Source organism: Bufo bufo, chromosome 1, assembly GCF_905171765.1.
Source record: "Bufo bufo chromosome 1, aBufBuf1.1, whole genome shotgun sequence".
NCBI classification, from domain to species: Eukaryota; Metazoa; Chordata; class Amphibia; order Anura; family Bufonidae; genus Bufo; species Bufo bufo.
The window spans coordinates 351,069,446-351,088,690 of NC_053389.1; the positions used below are offsets into that span (position 1 = coordinate 351,069,446).

Sequence of the window (19,245 nt, forward strand, 5' to 3'; positions counted from 1 at the left end):
ATACAATCTACAGAACACCTAACCCAAACCCGAACTTCTGTGAAGAAGTCCAGGTTCGGGTCTGGGTACCAAACATGCCGATTTTTCTCACGCATTACAATGTTTTGCCCTCGCATGGAAAAATCGTGCATTTTCCCGCAACGCACCGTCATCTTATCCGGGCAAAAAACATGACGTCCGTGTGAAAGAGGCCTTAAACCTTTGCCCCTCTTGTAGCAGTTTTTCTTCTTTTAAATATTCTCTCCTCTTTTACCTTGTTGATTCCCTTTATGTATTTAAAAGTTTCTATAATATCCCCTCTGTCTCGTCTTTCTTCCAAGCTATACATGTTAAGGTCCTTTAATCTTTCCTGGTAAGTTTTATCCTGCAATCCATGTACTAGTTTAGTAACTCTTCTCTGAACTCTCTCCAAAGTATCAATATCCTTCTGGAGATATGGTCTCCAGTACTGTGCACAATACTCCAAATGAGGTCTCACTAGTGCTCTGTAAAACGGCATGAGCACCTCCCTCTATCTACTGGTAATGCCTCTCCCTATAGACCCAAGCATTCTGCTAGCATTTCCTGCTGCTCTATGACATTGCCTGCCTACCTTTAAGTCTTCTGAAATAATGACCCCTAAATCCCTTTCCTCAGATACTGAGGTTAGGACTGTATCACTGATTTTATATTCTGCACTTGGGTTTTTACGCCCCAGGTGCATTATCTTGCACTTATCAACATAAAATTTTAGTTGCCAGATTTTTGACCATTCCTCTAGTTTTCCTAAATTCTTTTCCATTTGGTGTATCCCTCCAGGAACATCAACCCTGTTGTCATCAGCAAAAAGACACACCTTACCATCGAGGCCTTCTGCAATTTCGCTGATAAAGATATTAAACAATATGGGTCCCAGAACAGATCCCTGAGGTACCCAACTGGTAACAAGACCATGGTCTGAATATACTCCATTGACTACAACCCTCTGTTGTCTGTCCCTCAGCCACTGCCTAATCCATTCAACAATATGGGCGTCCACGCACAAAGACTGCAATTTATTGATAAGCCTTCTATGTGGGACAGTATCAAAAGCCTTACTAAAGTCCAGATAAGCGATGTCTACTGCACCTCCGCCATCTATTATTTTAGTCACCCAATCAAAAAAATCAATAAGATTAGTTTGACATGATCTCCCTGAAGTAAACCCATGCTGTTTTTCACCTTTCAATCCATGGGATTTTAGATGTTCAACAATCCTCTCCTTAAGTATGGTTTCCATTAATTTCCCCACTATTGATGTCAAGCTTACTGGCCTATAGTTGCCCGATTCCTCCCTACTACCTTTCTTGTGAATGGGCACAACATTTGCCAATTTCCAATCTTCTGGGACGACTCCTGTTGCCAGTGATTGGTTAAAAAAATCTGTTAATGGTTTTGCTAGTTAGCCGCTGAGCTCTTTTAATAGCTTTGGGTGTATCCCATCAGGCCCCTGTGACTTATTTGTATTAATTTTAGACAGCTGACTTTGTAAAGACACTCTGTAAAGACACATGCATCAAAAGATTCATTAGTCTTCTTTCCTAACTGAGGTCCTTTTCCTTCATTTTCCTTTGTAAAAACTGAATGGAAGTATTCATTGAGGCAGTCAGCTAGTTCTTTGTCTTCTTCCATATACCTTCCTTCTTTTGTTTTTAATTTGGTAATTCCTTGTTTTAGTTTCCTTTTTTCATTTATGTATCTGAAGAATGTCTTATCGCTTTTTTTCACTGACTGAGCTCATTTCTCTTCTGCCTGTGCTTTAGAAGCTCTTATAACTTGTTTGGCCTAATCTTATAAATTTGCCTGTCATCCTCGTTTTTTTTAATTTTTATATAATTACTTTTACTGACAAGCCTAATGCAATTTTCTGTTGCCTTCAATAGTGCCACTTTTAAGTAGTCCCATTTCTCCTGGACTTCATTGAAACTGTTCCAATCTAATAGGGACTCGTTTACCACTAATCTAATTTTAGAAAAGTCAGTTTTTCTAAAATCTAAAACTTTTGTTTTTGTGTGGTGTGACCGTACTTATAGTAAACCACACTGACTGGTGATCACTAGATCCCAAGCTTTCCCGTACAGTAATATCAGATACCAAATTCCCATTTGTGAATACTAAATCTAAAATGGCCTCCTTCCGGGTTGGCTCCTCAACTACTTGCTGTAGAGATAATCCCAGTAGTGAATTTAGAATATCTGTACTCCTGGCAGAACTAGCTATTTTGGTTTTCCAGTTTACATCAGGAAGATTAAAGTCTCCCATAATGATAACTTCCCCCTTCAATGTCATTTTAGCTATTTCCTCAACTAGTAGATCATCTAATTCTTTGACTTGTCTAGGTGGTCTATATATCACACCTACACAAGTTACCTTATGATTATCAAGCTGCAAGTTTACCCAAACTGACTCTAAATTGGTCTCGCTAACTTGTATCAAATTAGATTTCATTCTATCTTTCACATACAGGGCCACCCCTCCCCCTTCTTGCCTTCTCTGTCTTTCCTGTATAGAGAGAACCTTAATATTGTTATATCCCAGTCATTACTCCCATTGAACCACGTCTCAGCAACAGCCACTAAATCTGTATTCTTAGATGCCATTAAAGCCTCAAGTTCATTGATCTTATTCCCTAAACTGCGAGCATTTGTAGACAAGAATCTGAGCTTGTTATTTCTTAACCTTTGTGCTACTGGCATCTTCTGGCATTGTTCCGGGGGGCAGTCGGACTGCTGGATTATCACTCTTTTGCCCCCCTTTCCTAGTTTAAATGCTCCTTAGCAAATACTTGGAACTGTTCACTGAGGACATTCGTTCCCTTGAGAGAAAGATGCAAACCATCTTTCGTGTACAGTTCTTTTCCATTCCAATGAGAGCTAACATGAGACACAAAGCCAAACCCTTGGTTCAGACACCATTCACCAAGCCATACATTGAATTCCTTAATGCGCATCTTCCTGTCATGCTGAAGGATATGCACAGGCAAAACTGCAGAGAAGGAAACAGTTGATGCAACCTCCCGTATATCATTTCCAAGTGTGTAAAAAGCTTCCTTCACCTTTGAAACCTCATTGCAAGCCAGATCATTTGTCCCCAGATGGACAATAACATCCACCTCCCTTTCCTGCTTTGCTTGCCTAACAATATTAAGGATCCGTCGTCTATCCTTGCTAGCGGTAGGATCAGGTGAGAGAGTGTCATGGTCTTACCTTCTTGCTGTTCTCCTTCGTTTGACATGTGCTGGCGGCCATCTTGGTTTCTGGGTTTCTTGTAGCCTTCCACCCTGCGGCTCCTCCTTCCCACTGGGAGGAGCTGGATGCCTAGCTCATATATATAGGAGGTCTGTGGCTTCAGTTCCCTGCTTGGTCCTCCTGTGTTCACATGCTTCTAAGACTGCTGCTGCTTCTGGTTCCTGATCCTGGCTTCGTCTGACTACCCTGCTGGTTCCTGATCCTGGCTTCGTCTGACTACCCTGCTGGTTCCTGATCCTGGCTTCGTCTGACTACCCTTCTGGTTCCTGATCTCTGGCCTCTCAAAGACTCTGCTTCGGTTTCACCATTCGTTTGGACTTTTGCTTTACAGCTTTATGTTCAATAAAGCCTTCTTATTTTCACTTATCTCTTGTTGTACGTCTGGTTCATGGTTCCGTGACATTAGGACCAAGCCATGAGTTCTGACGGTACAGGGCCATCCTCGCTACCCATGCTGGTTGCCAGACTAGATCAGCAGGATCACCTGTTGGGTCGGTTCGCTGTGGCGTTGCAAACCCTGCTTGAACGCACGGCTCATTTCGCTCCCGTTGCCGATGGGTCGGTTGTCGCTCCTACTGCCGCTCCGGTTGTTGCGCCAGAGTCTGTTCTGCCCCTCTTCCACAGCGCTTTGGGGGAGAGCCAACTCAGTGCCGAGGTTTCCTTAACCAGGTGGGCATTTATTTCGAGTTGCTGCCACATGCCTTTCCTACTGAGAGATCAAAGGTGGGCTTCTTGATCTCGCTGCTCTCGGACAAGGCCTTGGCCTGGGCCAGCCCTTTATGGGAGAACAACAATCCGGTGGTTGCCGAGTTTTCCGGTTTTGTTGCTTCTCTTCGGAAGGTATTCGATGTGCCGGCTCGTGCTGCCTCTGCTGCGAAGCTCCTTATGTCCATCAGACAGGGTTCACGATCCGTAGCTGAATACGCCATTGAGTTTCGTACCCTGGCAGCAGAGGTGGGCTGGAATAATGAGGCTCTGGTCGCTGCTTTCTCTCATGGTCTCTCGGATGCCTTGAAGGATGAGGTTGCAGCTAAGGACCTACCAGTGGAGCTCGAGTCTCTTATTTCTTTCCTGATTTTGATTGACACCAGACTCAGGGAGAGACCTTCCTTTAAGGAGAGCCTGCGGAGGTCTTCTAACAGATTGGCGCCTACGTTTGCTGTCCCACCAGTGCCTCCCTCTCCTCCCACGCCTCCTGGGGATGACTTGTCTGGGGGTGAACCCATGCAGCTGGGGTTTGCTCGCCTGTCCGAGGGGGAGAGGGTACTCCGGAGACGCGAGGGTCGATGCATGTACTGTGGTCTCGGTGGGCATTTTCGGTTGGCATGTCCGAACCGTCCGGGAAACGCTCGTACCTGAGATCCTGTCGGGGGCAGATCTTGGGTGGAGTCTCCTCGTCCCCGGTTTCCCGTGTTGACAAACCACTGATCACTGTTGTCCTCTCCTGGGTCGGGGGCTCGGTGACGACCCAGGCGTTGGTGGACTCTGGTGCTGGTGGTTTGTTCATTGATAGTGTGTTCGCTGCCGCCAATTCCATTCCTCTGCAGGCTCGAGGTTCCCCACTGGCTCTTGAGGCGATAGACGGCAGACCCCTTCTGTCGTCACACGTGACTCATGAGACCCTTCCAGTGGGGATAGCCATTGGTGCCGTTCACAGAGAGTCGGTCTGTCTCCAGGTTATTTCGTCTCCACACTACTCGGTGGTCTTGGGGTACCCCTGGCTCCAGAAGCATAATCCGACTTTCGATTGGAGATCGGCCGAGATCCTCTCGTGGTCACCGCAGTGTGGGGCTAGTTGCATCCATGGGTCTGTCAAGTTGCTGTTTACTTCCTCGGACTCTCTGTTGCCTCCTGAATACGAGGAGTACCGGGATGTATTCGATAAGGTGCGCGCGGTTGCCCTACCTCCGCACCGCCCATACGATTGTGCCATAGAGTTACAACCTGGTGCCGTTCCTCCTCGTGGCAAAGTCTATCCACTGTCGGTAGCGGAGAATGAGGCCATGGAGGAGTACGTGAGGGAGGCGCTTTTAACGCGGACACATTCGCAAATCCTCGTCCCCGGCAGGGGCTGGATTTTTCTTTGTGAAAAAGAAGGGCGGTGAGTTGAGGCCTTGCATCGATTACAGGGGTCTCAATCGCATCACGATCAAGAACGCTTACCCGATACCCTTGATTTCCGAGCTGTTCGATCGCCTTAAAGGGGCCACGGTCTTTACCAAACTCGACCTGAGGGCGGCATATAACCTGGTAAGGATCAAGGCGGGCCATGAGTGGAAGACCGCGTTTAACACAAGGACCGGTCATTATGAATCCTTGGTTATGCCCTTTGGGTTGTGCAATGCGCCCGCAGTCTTTCAGGAATTCATCAACGATGTTTTCCGTGACCTGTTGCAGCAGTGTGTGGTGGTCTATTTGGATGACATCTTGGTATATTCTGAATCCATGGAGGCCCACATTCTGGATGTCAGACGAGTGTTGCAACGGTTACGAGAGAACAAGCTGTTCGGTAAGCTTGAGAAATGCGAATTTCACCGATCCCAGGTAACCTTCTTAGGTTACATCATTTCCGCTGAGGGGTTCTCCATGGATCCTGAGAAGGTTTCGGCTGTCTTACAGTGGCCCCAGCCCAGTGGTCTTCGTTCCCTGCAGCGCTTTTTGGGCTTCGCCAATTATTATCGGAAGTTCATCAGGGACTTTTCCATGCTGGCCAAGCCTCTCACGGATCTGACCAGGAAGGGCAGTAATTCCCAGGTCTGGCCGCTCGAGGCCATCCGAGCTTTTGAGGCCCTAAAGTCCGCTTTTGTGTCGGCTCCGATTCTGTCGCATCCCAACCCTGGGTTGCCCTTTGTCCTCGAGGTGGACGCGTCTGAGACGGGAGTAGGCGCCCTTCTGTCTCAGCGTAGAACACCAGAGGGTCCTCTGCTTCCTTGTGGGTTTTACTCCCGGAAACTGTCTTCCGCGGAGTGCAACTATCAGATTGGTGACAGGGAGTTATTGGCCATCGTGCAGGCCCTTAAAGAATGGAGGCACTTGCTCGAGGGTTCGGTGGTTCCGGTTCTCATCCTGACGGACCATAAGAATCTGACCTACCTTTCTGAGGCCAAGAGATTGACACCACGTCAGGCCAGATGGGCTCTGTTCTTGTCACGTTTTAATTACGTGGTCTCCTACCTACCCGGTTCCAAGAACATCAGGGCGGATGCCCTATCACGGCAGTACTCCGAGCTGTCCAGGGAGGAGTCGATTCCGACTTCGGTCATACCTCCGAATCAGATCCTGGCCGCCATTCGCTCCAGCCTGACCTCTCCCCTGGGTGAGCAGATTTTGGCGGCTCAATCTGGTGCTCCCCCTGGGAGACCCAACGGCAGATGTTTTGTGCCTGAGGAGTTGCGCACTCGGTTGTTGCGAACCTACCATAACTCCAAGACCGCGGGGCATCCTGGAAAGAATCAGCTGTCCTGGGCTGTTTCACGTCTGTTCTGGTGGCCTTCCCTACGTTCCGACATCGCCGCATATGTAGCGGCATGCTCCGTTTGTGCCCAGAGTAAGTCCCCTCGGCACCTTCCGTTGGGCCTTCTGCAACCCATAGCCACCGGGGAGCGCCCATGGTCACACCTGGGGATGGATTTCATTGTGGACCTCCCTGCATCCCGAGGCCATACGGTCATTCTCATGATTGTGGATCGGTTTTCCAAAATGTGCCACTGTGTTCCTCTCAAGAAGTTACCCTCTGCACAAGAGTTGGCCACGATTTTTGCCAGGGAGGTCTTCCGGTTGCACGGTTTGCCCAAGGAGATTGTGTCGGATCGGGGGAGTCAGTTTGTGTCCAGGTTCTGGCGCGCCTTTTGCTCCCAGTTGGGGATTCATCTCTCCTTCTCCTCGGCCTACCACCCTCAGTCCAATGGGGCCGCAGAACGATCCAATCAGGCCTTGGAGCAATTCCTTCGTTGCTATGTCTCCGATCACCAAGACAATTGGGTTGACCTTCTGCCTTGGGCTGAGTTTGCCAGGAACACGGCGGTGAACTCTTCCTCTGGGACGTCTCCCTTCATGGCCAATTATGGGTTCCAACCTGCCGTGTTACCGGAGGTATTCTCTCCCCAGGATATTCCGGCTGTGGAGGATCACCTTTCCGTCCTACGTGCTTCTTGGGTACAGATCCAGAAGTCTCTTGAGGTCTCTGCGCAGCGCCAGAGACTCCAGGCTGATCGCAGACGAGCGCCTGCTCCTTCCTACCAGGTCGGAGACCGTGTATGGTTGTCCACCCGCAACCTCAACCTTCGAGTGCCCACTCCCAAGCTGGCGCCTCGCTTTGTTGGTCCCTTCCGAGTGCTTCGCAGGGTAAACCCGGTAGCCTATGCCCTTGCGCTTCCTCCTGGCATGCGGATCTCTAACGTGTTTCATGTCTCCCTGTTGAAGCCACTGGTGTGTAATCGTTTCACTTCCTCGGTTCCTCGGCCTCGTCCGGTCCGAGTGGGCAATCATGAGGAGTATGAGGTGAGCAATGTCCTGGACTCACGCCTGGTCCGCGGTCGGGTGCAGTTTTTGGTCCATTGGCGTGGTTATGGTCCAGAGGAGCGTTCCTGGGTTCCCTCCGCAGATGTCCATGCTCCTGCCTTGCTCCGAGCCTTCCACGCACGCTTCCCTCAGAAACCGTTTTTTGCTCCGCGGAGGAGGGGCCCTTGAGGGGGAGGTACTGTCATGGTCTTACCTTCTTGCTGTTCTCCTTCGTTTGACATGTGCTGGCGGCCATCTTGGTTTCTGGGTTTCTTGTAGCCTTCCACCCTGCGGCTCCTCCTTCCCACTGGGAGGAGCTGGATGCCTAGCTCATATATATAGGAGGTCTGTGGCTTCAGTTCCCTGCTTGGTCCTCCTGTGTTCACATGCTTCTAAGACTGCTGCTGCTTCTGGTTCCTGATCCTGGCTTCGTCTGACTACCCTGCTGGTTCCTGATCCTGGCTTCGTCTGACTACCCTGCTGGTTCCTGATCCTGGCTTCGTCTGACTACCCTTCTGGTTCCTGATCTCTGGCCTCTCAAAGACTCTGCTTCGGTTTCACCATTCGTTTGGACTTTTGCTTTACAGCTTTATGTTCAATAAAGCCTTCTTATTTTCACTTATCTCTTGTTGTACATCTGGTTCATGGTTCCGTGACAGAGAGGATCATGGGCTAGACTCCAATCAGAGTTTGTTGGGAGCTGGGGGCATGGATCACTGGCTTCTTTTGGAGGCATGGATGGCTTCTTATTGCCATGCCACATAATATATAGCACAGCTAGGGGGTGTTATCCCCAAAATTATTCTAATGAATCAGCATGAGGAGAAAGACCAAAGGGATGATGCTAAGATACAGCCTGGAACAGAGCCAAACCCCACTGACCACCTGATTAGATGACATCTCAAGGAGAGAAGTTGTTTCTTCTTGTGTCTCAAAGTAAAAGAACTGCAGAACGTCTGGTCACAGGATTTGGGCAAGTCAAAATCAAAGTACATGTATCAAATGTATTTTGGTTAAGGCTTTGCCTAATCTGGGTAAACGTTTGAAAATTAAACAAAATAATATTTTTACTGGAATTCCCCTTTAACACACAGTTTTGCTTCAGGATTTATATCCACTTTTCTCCTACCCTTGTATCCAGTTACACATTTTGATCAGCAATTTGAATCAGCATTTATAAGCCAAACATGAGAAAAATGTATGAGCCTGGAAAGACGCATATTTTTGATTCATAGGTGGTTCCAGCATTAAGGGTACATTCATATCCTAAAAATGGATGTTAAAAATTTATGAATTTCAGAAGCTTTTTTTAATACCCCCAACCCCTGCAATGTCCGTAGTATATATTATGCAGCTCTGTAGTGCCTCCAGGACATAAATTGTCCCCAAATAGTTCCCCCAGTATATAATATTACCCCCTTTTTGCCCCTATTATCTATAATGCTCCAGATATATTACAGCGCCCTTTGTGTCATCATATATATAATGGCCCCCTGTTCATACTGACAAAAAAAACTAAAAAAATAAAATACTTAGCTTACAACTTGCACGTGTGGAAAGACTTGGTCCTCACTAGAGAAAGTAGGAGCTTACACTCTCAGCATGATTATGTGAGGTCACCACTCTGGGAGCACAGGTCTTACTGCGTACAGTATGGAACAAGTGTTCCCGAGACTGCCTAGGGTAAGGTGAGTATTCTTCTTCTTTTTTTTTTATTCCCTGCCTGCTTCCTCACTCATGTTTTTAATGGCCATTAGACGGGTGCACTCCTGTCTAAACGGCTGTTACAAATTGGTCCATTGATTTTAATTGGGTCTGACTGGCTGTCAAAAAAGTGAGAAATAGGACATTTCCTATTTTATTAACAGCTGCTAGTTTTTTTTAACAGCCATGTGAAAAGCCCCATAGACTTTAACTGATTCTGAAAATAGCCGTGTGCCGGCTGTTACAAAAACAGCCATCACTCACATTCGTGTAAATGTATCCTTTAGAAAAGTATAAGTAATTAAGTATATTTCTATTCGATTTGAATCTGCACTTGTCTTTAGCTAAAAACACTGTATAAAAAATATTTAATTCGATCATTATGTAAAGATTTTGGCTTTACTTTTACTAATGCAAGAAACGAATCAAAATCTGCCATATAAATGCGGCCTTAGGCTACTTTCACACTAGCATTTTTGCTGGATCTGGCAGGGCTCAGCAAAAACGCTTCCTTTACTGATAATACAACCATCTTTATGAACGCATCCGGTTGTATTATCTTTAACATAGCCAAGACGGATCCGTCATTTACTCCATTGAAAGCCAATGGGGGACAGATCCGTTTTATATTGTGTCAGATTGAGTTAAACGGATCCTTTCCCATTGACTTGCATTGTGGGTCATGATGGATCGGTCTTGCTCTGCATCCCATGAAGGAAAGAAAACCGCAGCTTGCTGGGAACACAACCAAATGGAACGGAATGCATTTTGGAGCATTCTGTTCTGTTCAGTTACGTTTTGTCCCCATTGACAATGAATCCTATGACAAATCTCAATACCAGAAAATAGAAACGCTAGTGTGAAAGTAGATTTAGTGTCATTTGGCTCCAGTTATTTCCAGTTGCATCACCAACCCATGTACACTCCACCAGCCAACCATATACTGCTAGTTTCTGTTTTTTTAACATTTTTACTTTCATATATTTGGATAAAGAGTTTTCAAGAAAAAAATGTATGTACCACAAACCTCAGTAGCTTGCTTAAAGGGAACTTGTCACCTATAAAACACATATTAAACTGCCAGCAGTACCTAATTGCAGTCTATAGCGTGATTATAAAGTTGTCTATGTCTTTGCTGTACAATGCCCCAAAAGTTTGTAAAAATACTTTTATTTAACTAGCCGCGCTATGTAAACAATAGTCCTGAAGTCAAGTTGACTGATCCTTTCAACCTGCTGAAATCTAATGTATATGCCCAGCCTAAACCTCCTGATTTGTTTGTCAGTATCATACATACCAAGCTTGTACCACATATCACGTATTGCAAAGCCTATCAGACATCTCATGTCTTCATACCTGGAGAGAAAGCATACATCTCATTATTGTCTTTGAAAGAGCCACCTTAAATATGTTCATTAAATTTATATCAGTCGTGAAATCTACTACATGCAGATTTTGCCTAGAATTTCCCCCTTTGCATTGCAATGAGATAAATCCACAGAAAGGATATAGCCACTCTTGGCAGGTCTGCTGTTGACCTCACTCAGTGGAAAATCCACAGTGTATCTGGCGGAAATCAATTGATGCCAAATTGGTACCAAATCCTGCAGATTTTGCAGTGAATTTCAGTGTATTACTGCTGCAGATTTGTCACGGATTTCACAATTGCATTGGAAAGGGTGAAATCTGCTGCGAAAATACGCAACATAAATTGACATGCTGCAGACTTAAAATCCACATAGCATGTCACATTATGTATGGATTTGATTGACAAAAAATTTCTGAGTACTGCATTTACATCACATAAAAAAGTCCAAAACTAATAGCGCATGCTAGTGATTTGAAAGCAAGAACTGTATATAATAGTAACAGAACAAGAGCACCAGAAATTTGAATAATCAGTTTGGTTTATAAGCGTTAATTTTGACTCCCCCCCCCCCCAACATTTTATTATCTGCATTATCTGTTTTCTTAGGGCTGTTTCACACGAGCGAGTCCATTGCGGGAATCACGCTCCGTGTGACTGATCCTCCGCTCTGGACTTGCAGGAGCGCACGGCATTATCATGATTTATAATGCTATGTGCCTCTGCTTGACCTTATTTCTACAGAATCATAGTGACAGCTTTATGTCACTATGATTCTGTGGAAAAAAAGGCCTTGCAGAGACACATAGCATTATAAATCATGATAATGCCGTGCGCTCCTGCAAGTCCAGAGCGGAGGATCACACTCACACACGGAGCGTGATTCCCGCAATGGACTTGCTCGTGTCAAACAGCCCTTAACGTTCTCATAACAGGCACTTGCTCTCTTTAAGGAGATCAGCTGTATATAAAGACTTAGCAATGCTCCATGGGAAATATGTTGTCTTTCTCTAGTACATACTGTTTTGCAAGTTTTCCTTCTTAGACCCTATTCACACAGTGATTTTTGCAGACAGAATTTAGCATGGATTCCAATCAAAAAGCCATTGAGTGACCAGGCGCCTTCTGCTTCCCATTATTTTTTATGGTTTAAGGCATTGACCTTGCCAAGAACGGACATGTCTGTCAGCTAAAGTTGGCTTCTTATGGTAAATTCTGCATCGATTCCATTTGCAAAAGCTCCCGTGTGAGCAGGACCTTATAATTCCATTTGTTCTCATGCCACAGGGCATATAGCATCCTATTCAGGGAGCCCAATTGTCTTTGCCCATTTAGAATATAAAAAATCATCACTTACTTGTCCAATATCTCATTGCACTTGTCATGAGAGAAATTCTCTAGCTGTAGAGAATCCTGAGTAATGAAAGCCACTGCCAGATGAAAATAATTGTTCCAAAGCTGGAAAGTAGAAAAAGAAATGCATCATACATAAATCATTCATGTATAAATACTAGTGATGAGCGGCAGGTGCCATATTAGATTTTGACGAAATTCACGAATATTCGATAGAATATTCGTTTTATATTCGTCGAAATCGAATATTCATCATTATTCTTGTTATCGCGATTAATATGCGATTTAAATAATCGCGTATTGCGATTTTAACTTAGGGCTACTCTCCTATTGAAATAGCAATGCGATTAATTCAAGTTATAATAATCGAATTTCGATTTTAACTTAGCACTGCTATATTCCATATTCGTTAATTCTAGCTTAATATGGAATATAGCAGTGCTAAGTTAAAATCAAAATTCGATTATTATAACTTGAATTAATCGAATTGCGATTTCAACTTGGACCTGGTTTACTATGGTTGGCTTGGTAGAATTAGCGAATATGACGAATGTATTCGTCATATTCCACAAAACGAATATAACGAATGTATTCGCCATATTCCACAAAACGAAGATAACGAAGTATTCTGCATCTTTGTTTTAGCTACCTATTCGTCAACTTCGCTAATTCTAGCAATCATATAGGAAGGTTTACTATAGAGACAGCTAAGTTTAATTCGCTATGCGATTTTATGACTGCTTTTTTTTTTAAATAAATAGAATAATTATAATTCCTGATAATTATTATAATTATTCTATTTATAAAAAAAAGCAAAGTCATATAATCGCATAGCGAATTAAACTTAGCTGTCTCTATAGTAAACCTTCCTATTTGATTGCTAGAATTAGCGAAGTTGACGAATAGGTAGCTAAAACGAAGATGCAGAATACTTTGTTATCTTCGTTTTGTGGAATATGACGAATACATTCGTTATATTCGTTTTGTGGAATATGACGAATACATTCGTCATATTCGCTAATTCTACCAAGCCAACCATAGTAAACCAGGTCCAAGTTGAAATCGCAATTCGATTAATTCAAGTTATAATAATCGAATTTCGATTTTAACTTAGCACTGCTATATTCCTTATTAGGCTAGAATTAAATATAGCAGTGCTAAGTTAAAATCGAAATTCGATTATTATAACTTGAAATAATCGAATTGCGATTTTTCACGTAATTCTCAAATCCGACAGTACATTCTAGTATATGGAGACGTTCCCATGGTGATGGGGACGCTCCATGAGCACGGAAGTCGGCAGAAGCGGCAACGGGCACTGACTGGAGCAGCCAGGAAGCCAGGAATCCAAAGGACAGGTAAGAACAACTTTAGGGAAGTGGGAAAGAAAAAAAATATAACAATAAAAAATAAAAAAATAAGAATATTCTAAATATCGAATTTATATCACTATATTCAAAATATTCGCAAATTAGCAAAGTGCCGATATTTGCGAAAAAAAATTGATATTCGAATATTCGCGCTCAACACTAATAAATACCCTGAAATGTAGCAAAAATAAGTTTTATTTTTCATATCTTGTCAAATAAGTTGATGTTTACTGCTAAAAATTATTTTTTTCAACTGGTCTTTATAAAAATAAAAAATAAACCCCCCTTCAATTTTGAGAAACAGGGGTTAAAAATCAGTCTATTTGCAGAGTATCACTTCTCAGAGTCTGGTCAGCTGATGACTCAGTGAAGCCTTATCTCTGATCTCCTCATAAGCACTCATTATAGCTAAACTCTAAGGGCTGTATTACACCAACAGATTATCTGACGAATATCTTTCCAATCAGACCAATAGTTGGTTTGTATAACAAAGGATCTGTGTTTGTAATTGGCCATCTGACCAATGATTGGTTAGAAAATCCGCTCATTCTCGACAATCTGCCTGTCTAAAGGTGCAGCTGATCACCCGATGAACAAGCAAAACACTTATTCATCTGTCATTTCTGCAGCCAGCTAAATTATCTGTCTAAACAATGATCTGCTGCCCAGAAACAATACAACTGTATGAGGACGAGCGATCGCAATATCGATCCCTCATCTTCGTGCTGTGGAGGTGATTGCTGCATGTAACTGCAGTGGTCTCCTTCAATGAACACTTCGTTCCCGACAATTTGCAGCTCATCTGCCCATCTAAATCCACCTTTACTCAAACTCATAAGAATATGATATAAATAATTGTTTATGAAGTCAGGAGATCAGAGATAGGGCTTCACATGAGTCGTCAGCTGACTGGACCGAAAATAGGCCTGTATAGTTTGCATCACAGACAGCAGCAGGGAACAGGAGTAAAAAGGAATCAGGTGAGTGTTTGTATTTACATTATACGTCGGCACTACTAGGTACATTATGGGGGCAGAGCCACATTATATATACCCTGCACTATGGAAGGGGTGGAGGATCATTATATACTGGCACTGCAGTGGGGGCATGAAGGAGCATTATATACTAGCACTACAGGGGTCAGAGGAGCAGTTGTCTGTCTATTCTTTATGCACCACCAAATATACTGATCTGCACAAAATTTTGCATATAGGTAAATCAAGTGCTTAGAAAGCTTTTAGACTTGTGTCAGCATTCTAGGACGTACCTTTTTTGAGATATTCCCAAAAAATGAAAATATGGCACCATCACATGACCCACCAATGGAAGCTTGCAGATCCTTCACTCATATCCTAACTGACATACACATGGTCACATGACCCTTATTGCCCAATAGAAGCTTGCAGGTTCTTCAGTCTTCTCCTCAATGACATACCTACCATTTTACACCAGGTTTCCAAAACAACTCCACCATTTTTTGTCACTGTTATAGGTAATTATTAAGGGGGTAGGACACTGTGAAGGTCACTGTATTGGCACTGCAGAGGGAGGTACTTTGGGGGGGGATTATATACTGGCACTACAGGAGGAGCATTATATACTGGCACTATGGGGGGCAGAGGAGCAATATATACTGGCACTACACTGGAGAGTTACATACTGGCGCTACAGGGGGGACATGGGAGCATTACATAATGGCACTAAGGGGGGGATGGAGGAGCATTACATATACTGGGTAATGGGGAGCATTATATATACTGGCATTGCAGGGGGAGCATTATACATACTGGCACTATGGAGGGCATTATATATTCTGGCACTACAGGGGGCATTATAATCTAGGGAGTACTACAGGGGAGTTATAACTACATGGGGACATAATAAATACTGTGGGCATTATGGCGGCAGGAATAATACTGGGGTACTGTGGGGGCATGATTATTATTGGGTACAATATGGAGGGCATTGGTAATGAGGGCACAGGCAGGAATTGTCACTGTGTTATCTGCTTTGGTCCCTGATTCTTCTCCAGACATGACCAGCATAAGGCATCTCACTGAGTTAGGGCAGAGAATTTGTCAGTGAAAACAAATAAAGTTATCTGGCTGGTTATACGGTTTTCTGCTAATCATCAGCCATGTGGACTTCACAGGTTGGCATTATGTGACCTCAACCATTTGACCACTAGTGTTGATCATGAATATTCGAATTGTGAATTTTTATCGCGAATATAGGTACTTCGAAAATTCACGAAATATTTAGAATATAGGGATATATATTTCGAATTTCGAATATTCAAGATTTTTTTTTAATCAGTACACATGATCCCTCACTGCTTCTAGCTTGTGGCCCAGTGAGAAGGCTGTAGTACCTTTGACTTTAGAAGTAGTGTTAATTGCAAATTTTCATAATGCAAATTTTTTTATTTCCAAATAAAAACATGATTCCTCCCTGCTTCTTGCTTGTGGGCCAATGACTCATTGGCCCACAAGCAAGAAGCAGGGAGGAATCATGACTTTAGATGGGAAAAATTATGAATATTCTAAAAAACAAATATATAGCACTATATCGAATATATGTTTTTTCGAATATTCGTAAAATTCTTAAACAAGAATATATAGCAATATAGCGAAAATTCAAAAAAAAACTAATATAGAGCAATTTAGCTAATATAGTGCTATAATCTTCTTTGTCTAATAGTTGTAATTTTTTTCTCATCTGAAGTTCAGATTGGAAAAAAATGTCAACTATAAAAAAAAAAAAAGATTATAGCACTATATTAGCTAAATTGCTCTATATTAGTTTTTTTTTTTTTCGAATATTCGCTATATTGCTTTATATTCTTGTTTTAGAATATTGCAAATATTCGAAAAAACAAATATATTTGATATAGTGCTATGACTCATTGGCCCACAAGCAATAGAAAAATTTGTGATAAAAATTAGCATTATGAAAATTCGCATTACGAAAATTTGCATATTACACGATCATTACCTTGCCGATTTTTTGAGGAAAAAAAACGTAGAATATGATTATTTGAATTTGCGAATATTCAATGAACATTCTACAAAATATTTGCGAAATATTGTGAATTCGAATATGACCCCTGCCGCTCATCACAAGTGCATTATAAACCCATATATAATACTACTTGTGTGTATGATACAAAGGTACTGTATATACTGAACTTGTGTTTATTATAGCTATATAGTGATTCATTGTCTATGACTCCCTGCCCTGCCATTCTCTTTATAGGGTACAGGCTGACTTGGACACAAAGTGAGCATTATTATCTTTTAGGGGCACAGAAGAACTATTATTAACTTCAAGTACATGTGGGAACTTATAAATTTTTAAGCTACAAAAGGGGATTATTAGGCTGGGTTCACATAAAATTTTTGTCTTATATTTAATGTGAACAAAAAACATGTATGTTAAACAGATGCATACAGTGGCATCCATCATAGTTCCATTGCAAAAAAAAGTATATGTTAACGTATATGTTTTTGGAAAAGCGTAGTGTAATACGCTCTGGTATCCTTTTAATTTTTTTAATGGGTATTTTAGGCCGGTTTCACACTGGCGTTAATGGTTCCGGCAGGTTGTTCCAGCAGGAGAACGGCCGGATCTCCGCCGGTCCCTATTATAGTGAATGCAGCCAGACGGACTTCCGGCAGTGCATGGCTGTACACAGTAGTTACGGATCCGGCAGGCTGTTCCCCTGCCAGAACAGTCTGCCGAGACAATTAACGCCAGTGTGAAACAGGCCTTAAATGTAGAACAAAAACGTGATGTGAACCGAGCCTTACTGTATCGTGGCAGAAAGCAGACATTATAAGTGTAAGCCATGTTATTAGTTATTATTGTCTTCAGAGAACAAAAGGGGTATTATTACTATATAGGGGGCACAAAGGTGAACAATTACTGAATGAGGCAATAAGATTGCTATGAGCAACTAAGACTGATTTATAATTCAGTTTGATATAAGTGGCCTATTGTGTTAGGGCTCATGCACAGAAATGTATTTTCTTTCAGTGTCTGTTCTGTTTTTTTTGCGGACCGTATACGGAATCATTCATTTAAATGGGTCTGCAATAAAAACGGAAGGTACTCCGTGTGCATTCCATTTCCGTATGTCCGTGTTTCCGTTCCGCAAAAAAATAGAACATGTCCTATTATTGTCCGCATTACGGACAAGGATAGTACTGTTCTATTAGGGGCCAGCTGTTCCATTCTGCAAAATACGGAATGCACACGGACGTCATCCATATTTTTTGCGGACCGCAAAATACATACAGTCATGTGCATGAGGCCTTAGAAAGATGGTGTTCTCCCTGGAATAGCAAATAATGATTTCTGTTGAGACATTCAAATGGTAGAGTCCGAATCTGGCGTAAACAGAATGAGAACATGTATCCATCCTCCTACTTCCAGCAGGATAATGCACCATGTCACGAAGCTCGAATCATTTCAAATTGGTTTCTTGAACATGACAATGAGTTCACTGTACTAGAATGGCCCCCACAGTCACCAGATCTCAACCCAATAGAGCATCTTTGGGATGTGGTGGAATTGGAGCTTCGTGCCCTGGATGTGCATCCCTCAAATCTCCATCAACTGCAAGATGCTATCCTATCAATATGGGCCAACATTTCTAAAGAATGCTATCAGCACCTTGTTGAATCAATGCCACGTAGAATTAAGGCAGTTCTGAAGGCAAAAGGGGGTCCAACACTGTATTAGTATGGTGTTCCTAATAATTCTTTAGGTGAGTGTATATTACTGTACTTGGTTGCTGACAGGCATTTGGACCCACTGCTGTACTTCATGATGGACGAAGCTTGGTTTCACTTATCAGGTCACTTAAATTCCCAGAATACGAGGTATTGGTCCACTGAAAATCCCCATTTGGAGGACATCCGGTTCCGGGACTGGAATTTAAGGCTGTGAAGTGAGGAGCTCTGCTACACCCCACCTCCTTAACTTCTCAAAGCTGCCAACCCAGCCATCAGCTACACATAAAAGCTGTGGCCGATCATCTCCTGGTGACTCACAACACCCCATGGAGAGATACTTGCTCCGTAGTAGCGGGAGACCGACAAATACACGGGAGAAGGTGGAAGGCGAAGAAACCAAAATGGCGCCAGAAGAGCGTGCGGAAGAGCATGACTCCGCAGCTCACTTCCCGGACTTGTTCATGAGAGAAATGAAGATACAAACTCCGGAAAGCATATGATCCCTACTGGATTACAATAATTGGCCATAGAAGCGGCAAGCACCTATCCCCAGACATCAAAGACTCACTTATTACAGCAGTCTCGACCTTACTTCAGGAGATCCGAGCAGAAGTTAAGCAACAGTCCTCTAGAATGGGGGAGATAGAACAAAGAATATCGTTCAAGGAAGATGACGCTACAGGGGAATTTATTAAGATGAAGGAGCTACTAAAGGAAAATGCTTAGCTGTGCGGCCGCATTGAAGATTTGCAAAATCGATTGCGCAGGAACAACCTGCATATATTAGGGGTCCCAGAGTCCATTAAGCCCTCACAGCTATAAGAAGTGTGCTGCAGCTGAAACTCCACTATGGCCTGCTGCTGCTCGCACAGTCTCTCCAGCATGTGCAAGGTGGAGTTCCACCTGGTGGGCACGTCGCATATGAGGCGGTGAGTGGGAAGGCTGAAGTT

General features: G+C 43.4%; 1 protein-coding gene across 2 annotated transcripts in view; it reads right to left on the reverse strand.

The window, feature by feature from the left end:
• DOCK2 (dedicator of cytokinesis 2) overlaps nt 1-19,245 on the reverse strand; it is a 1,232,183-nt gene that overhangs the window by 362,504 nt on the left and 850,434 nt on the right. For both annotated transcript variants that reach the window (XM_040442815.1, XM_040442808.1), the window contains exons 31-32: nt 12,194-12,294; nt 10,768-10,826 (exon numbers count right to left, since the gene is read on the reverse strand). In XM_040442815.1, the coding sequence (XP_040298749.1) occupies nt 10,768-10,826; nt 12,194-12,294 (160 nt within the window). The remainder of the gene's footprint in view (nt 1-10,767; nt 10,827-12,193; nt 12,295-19,245) is intronic.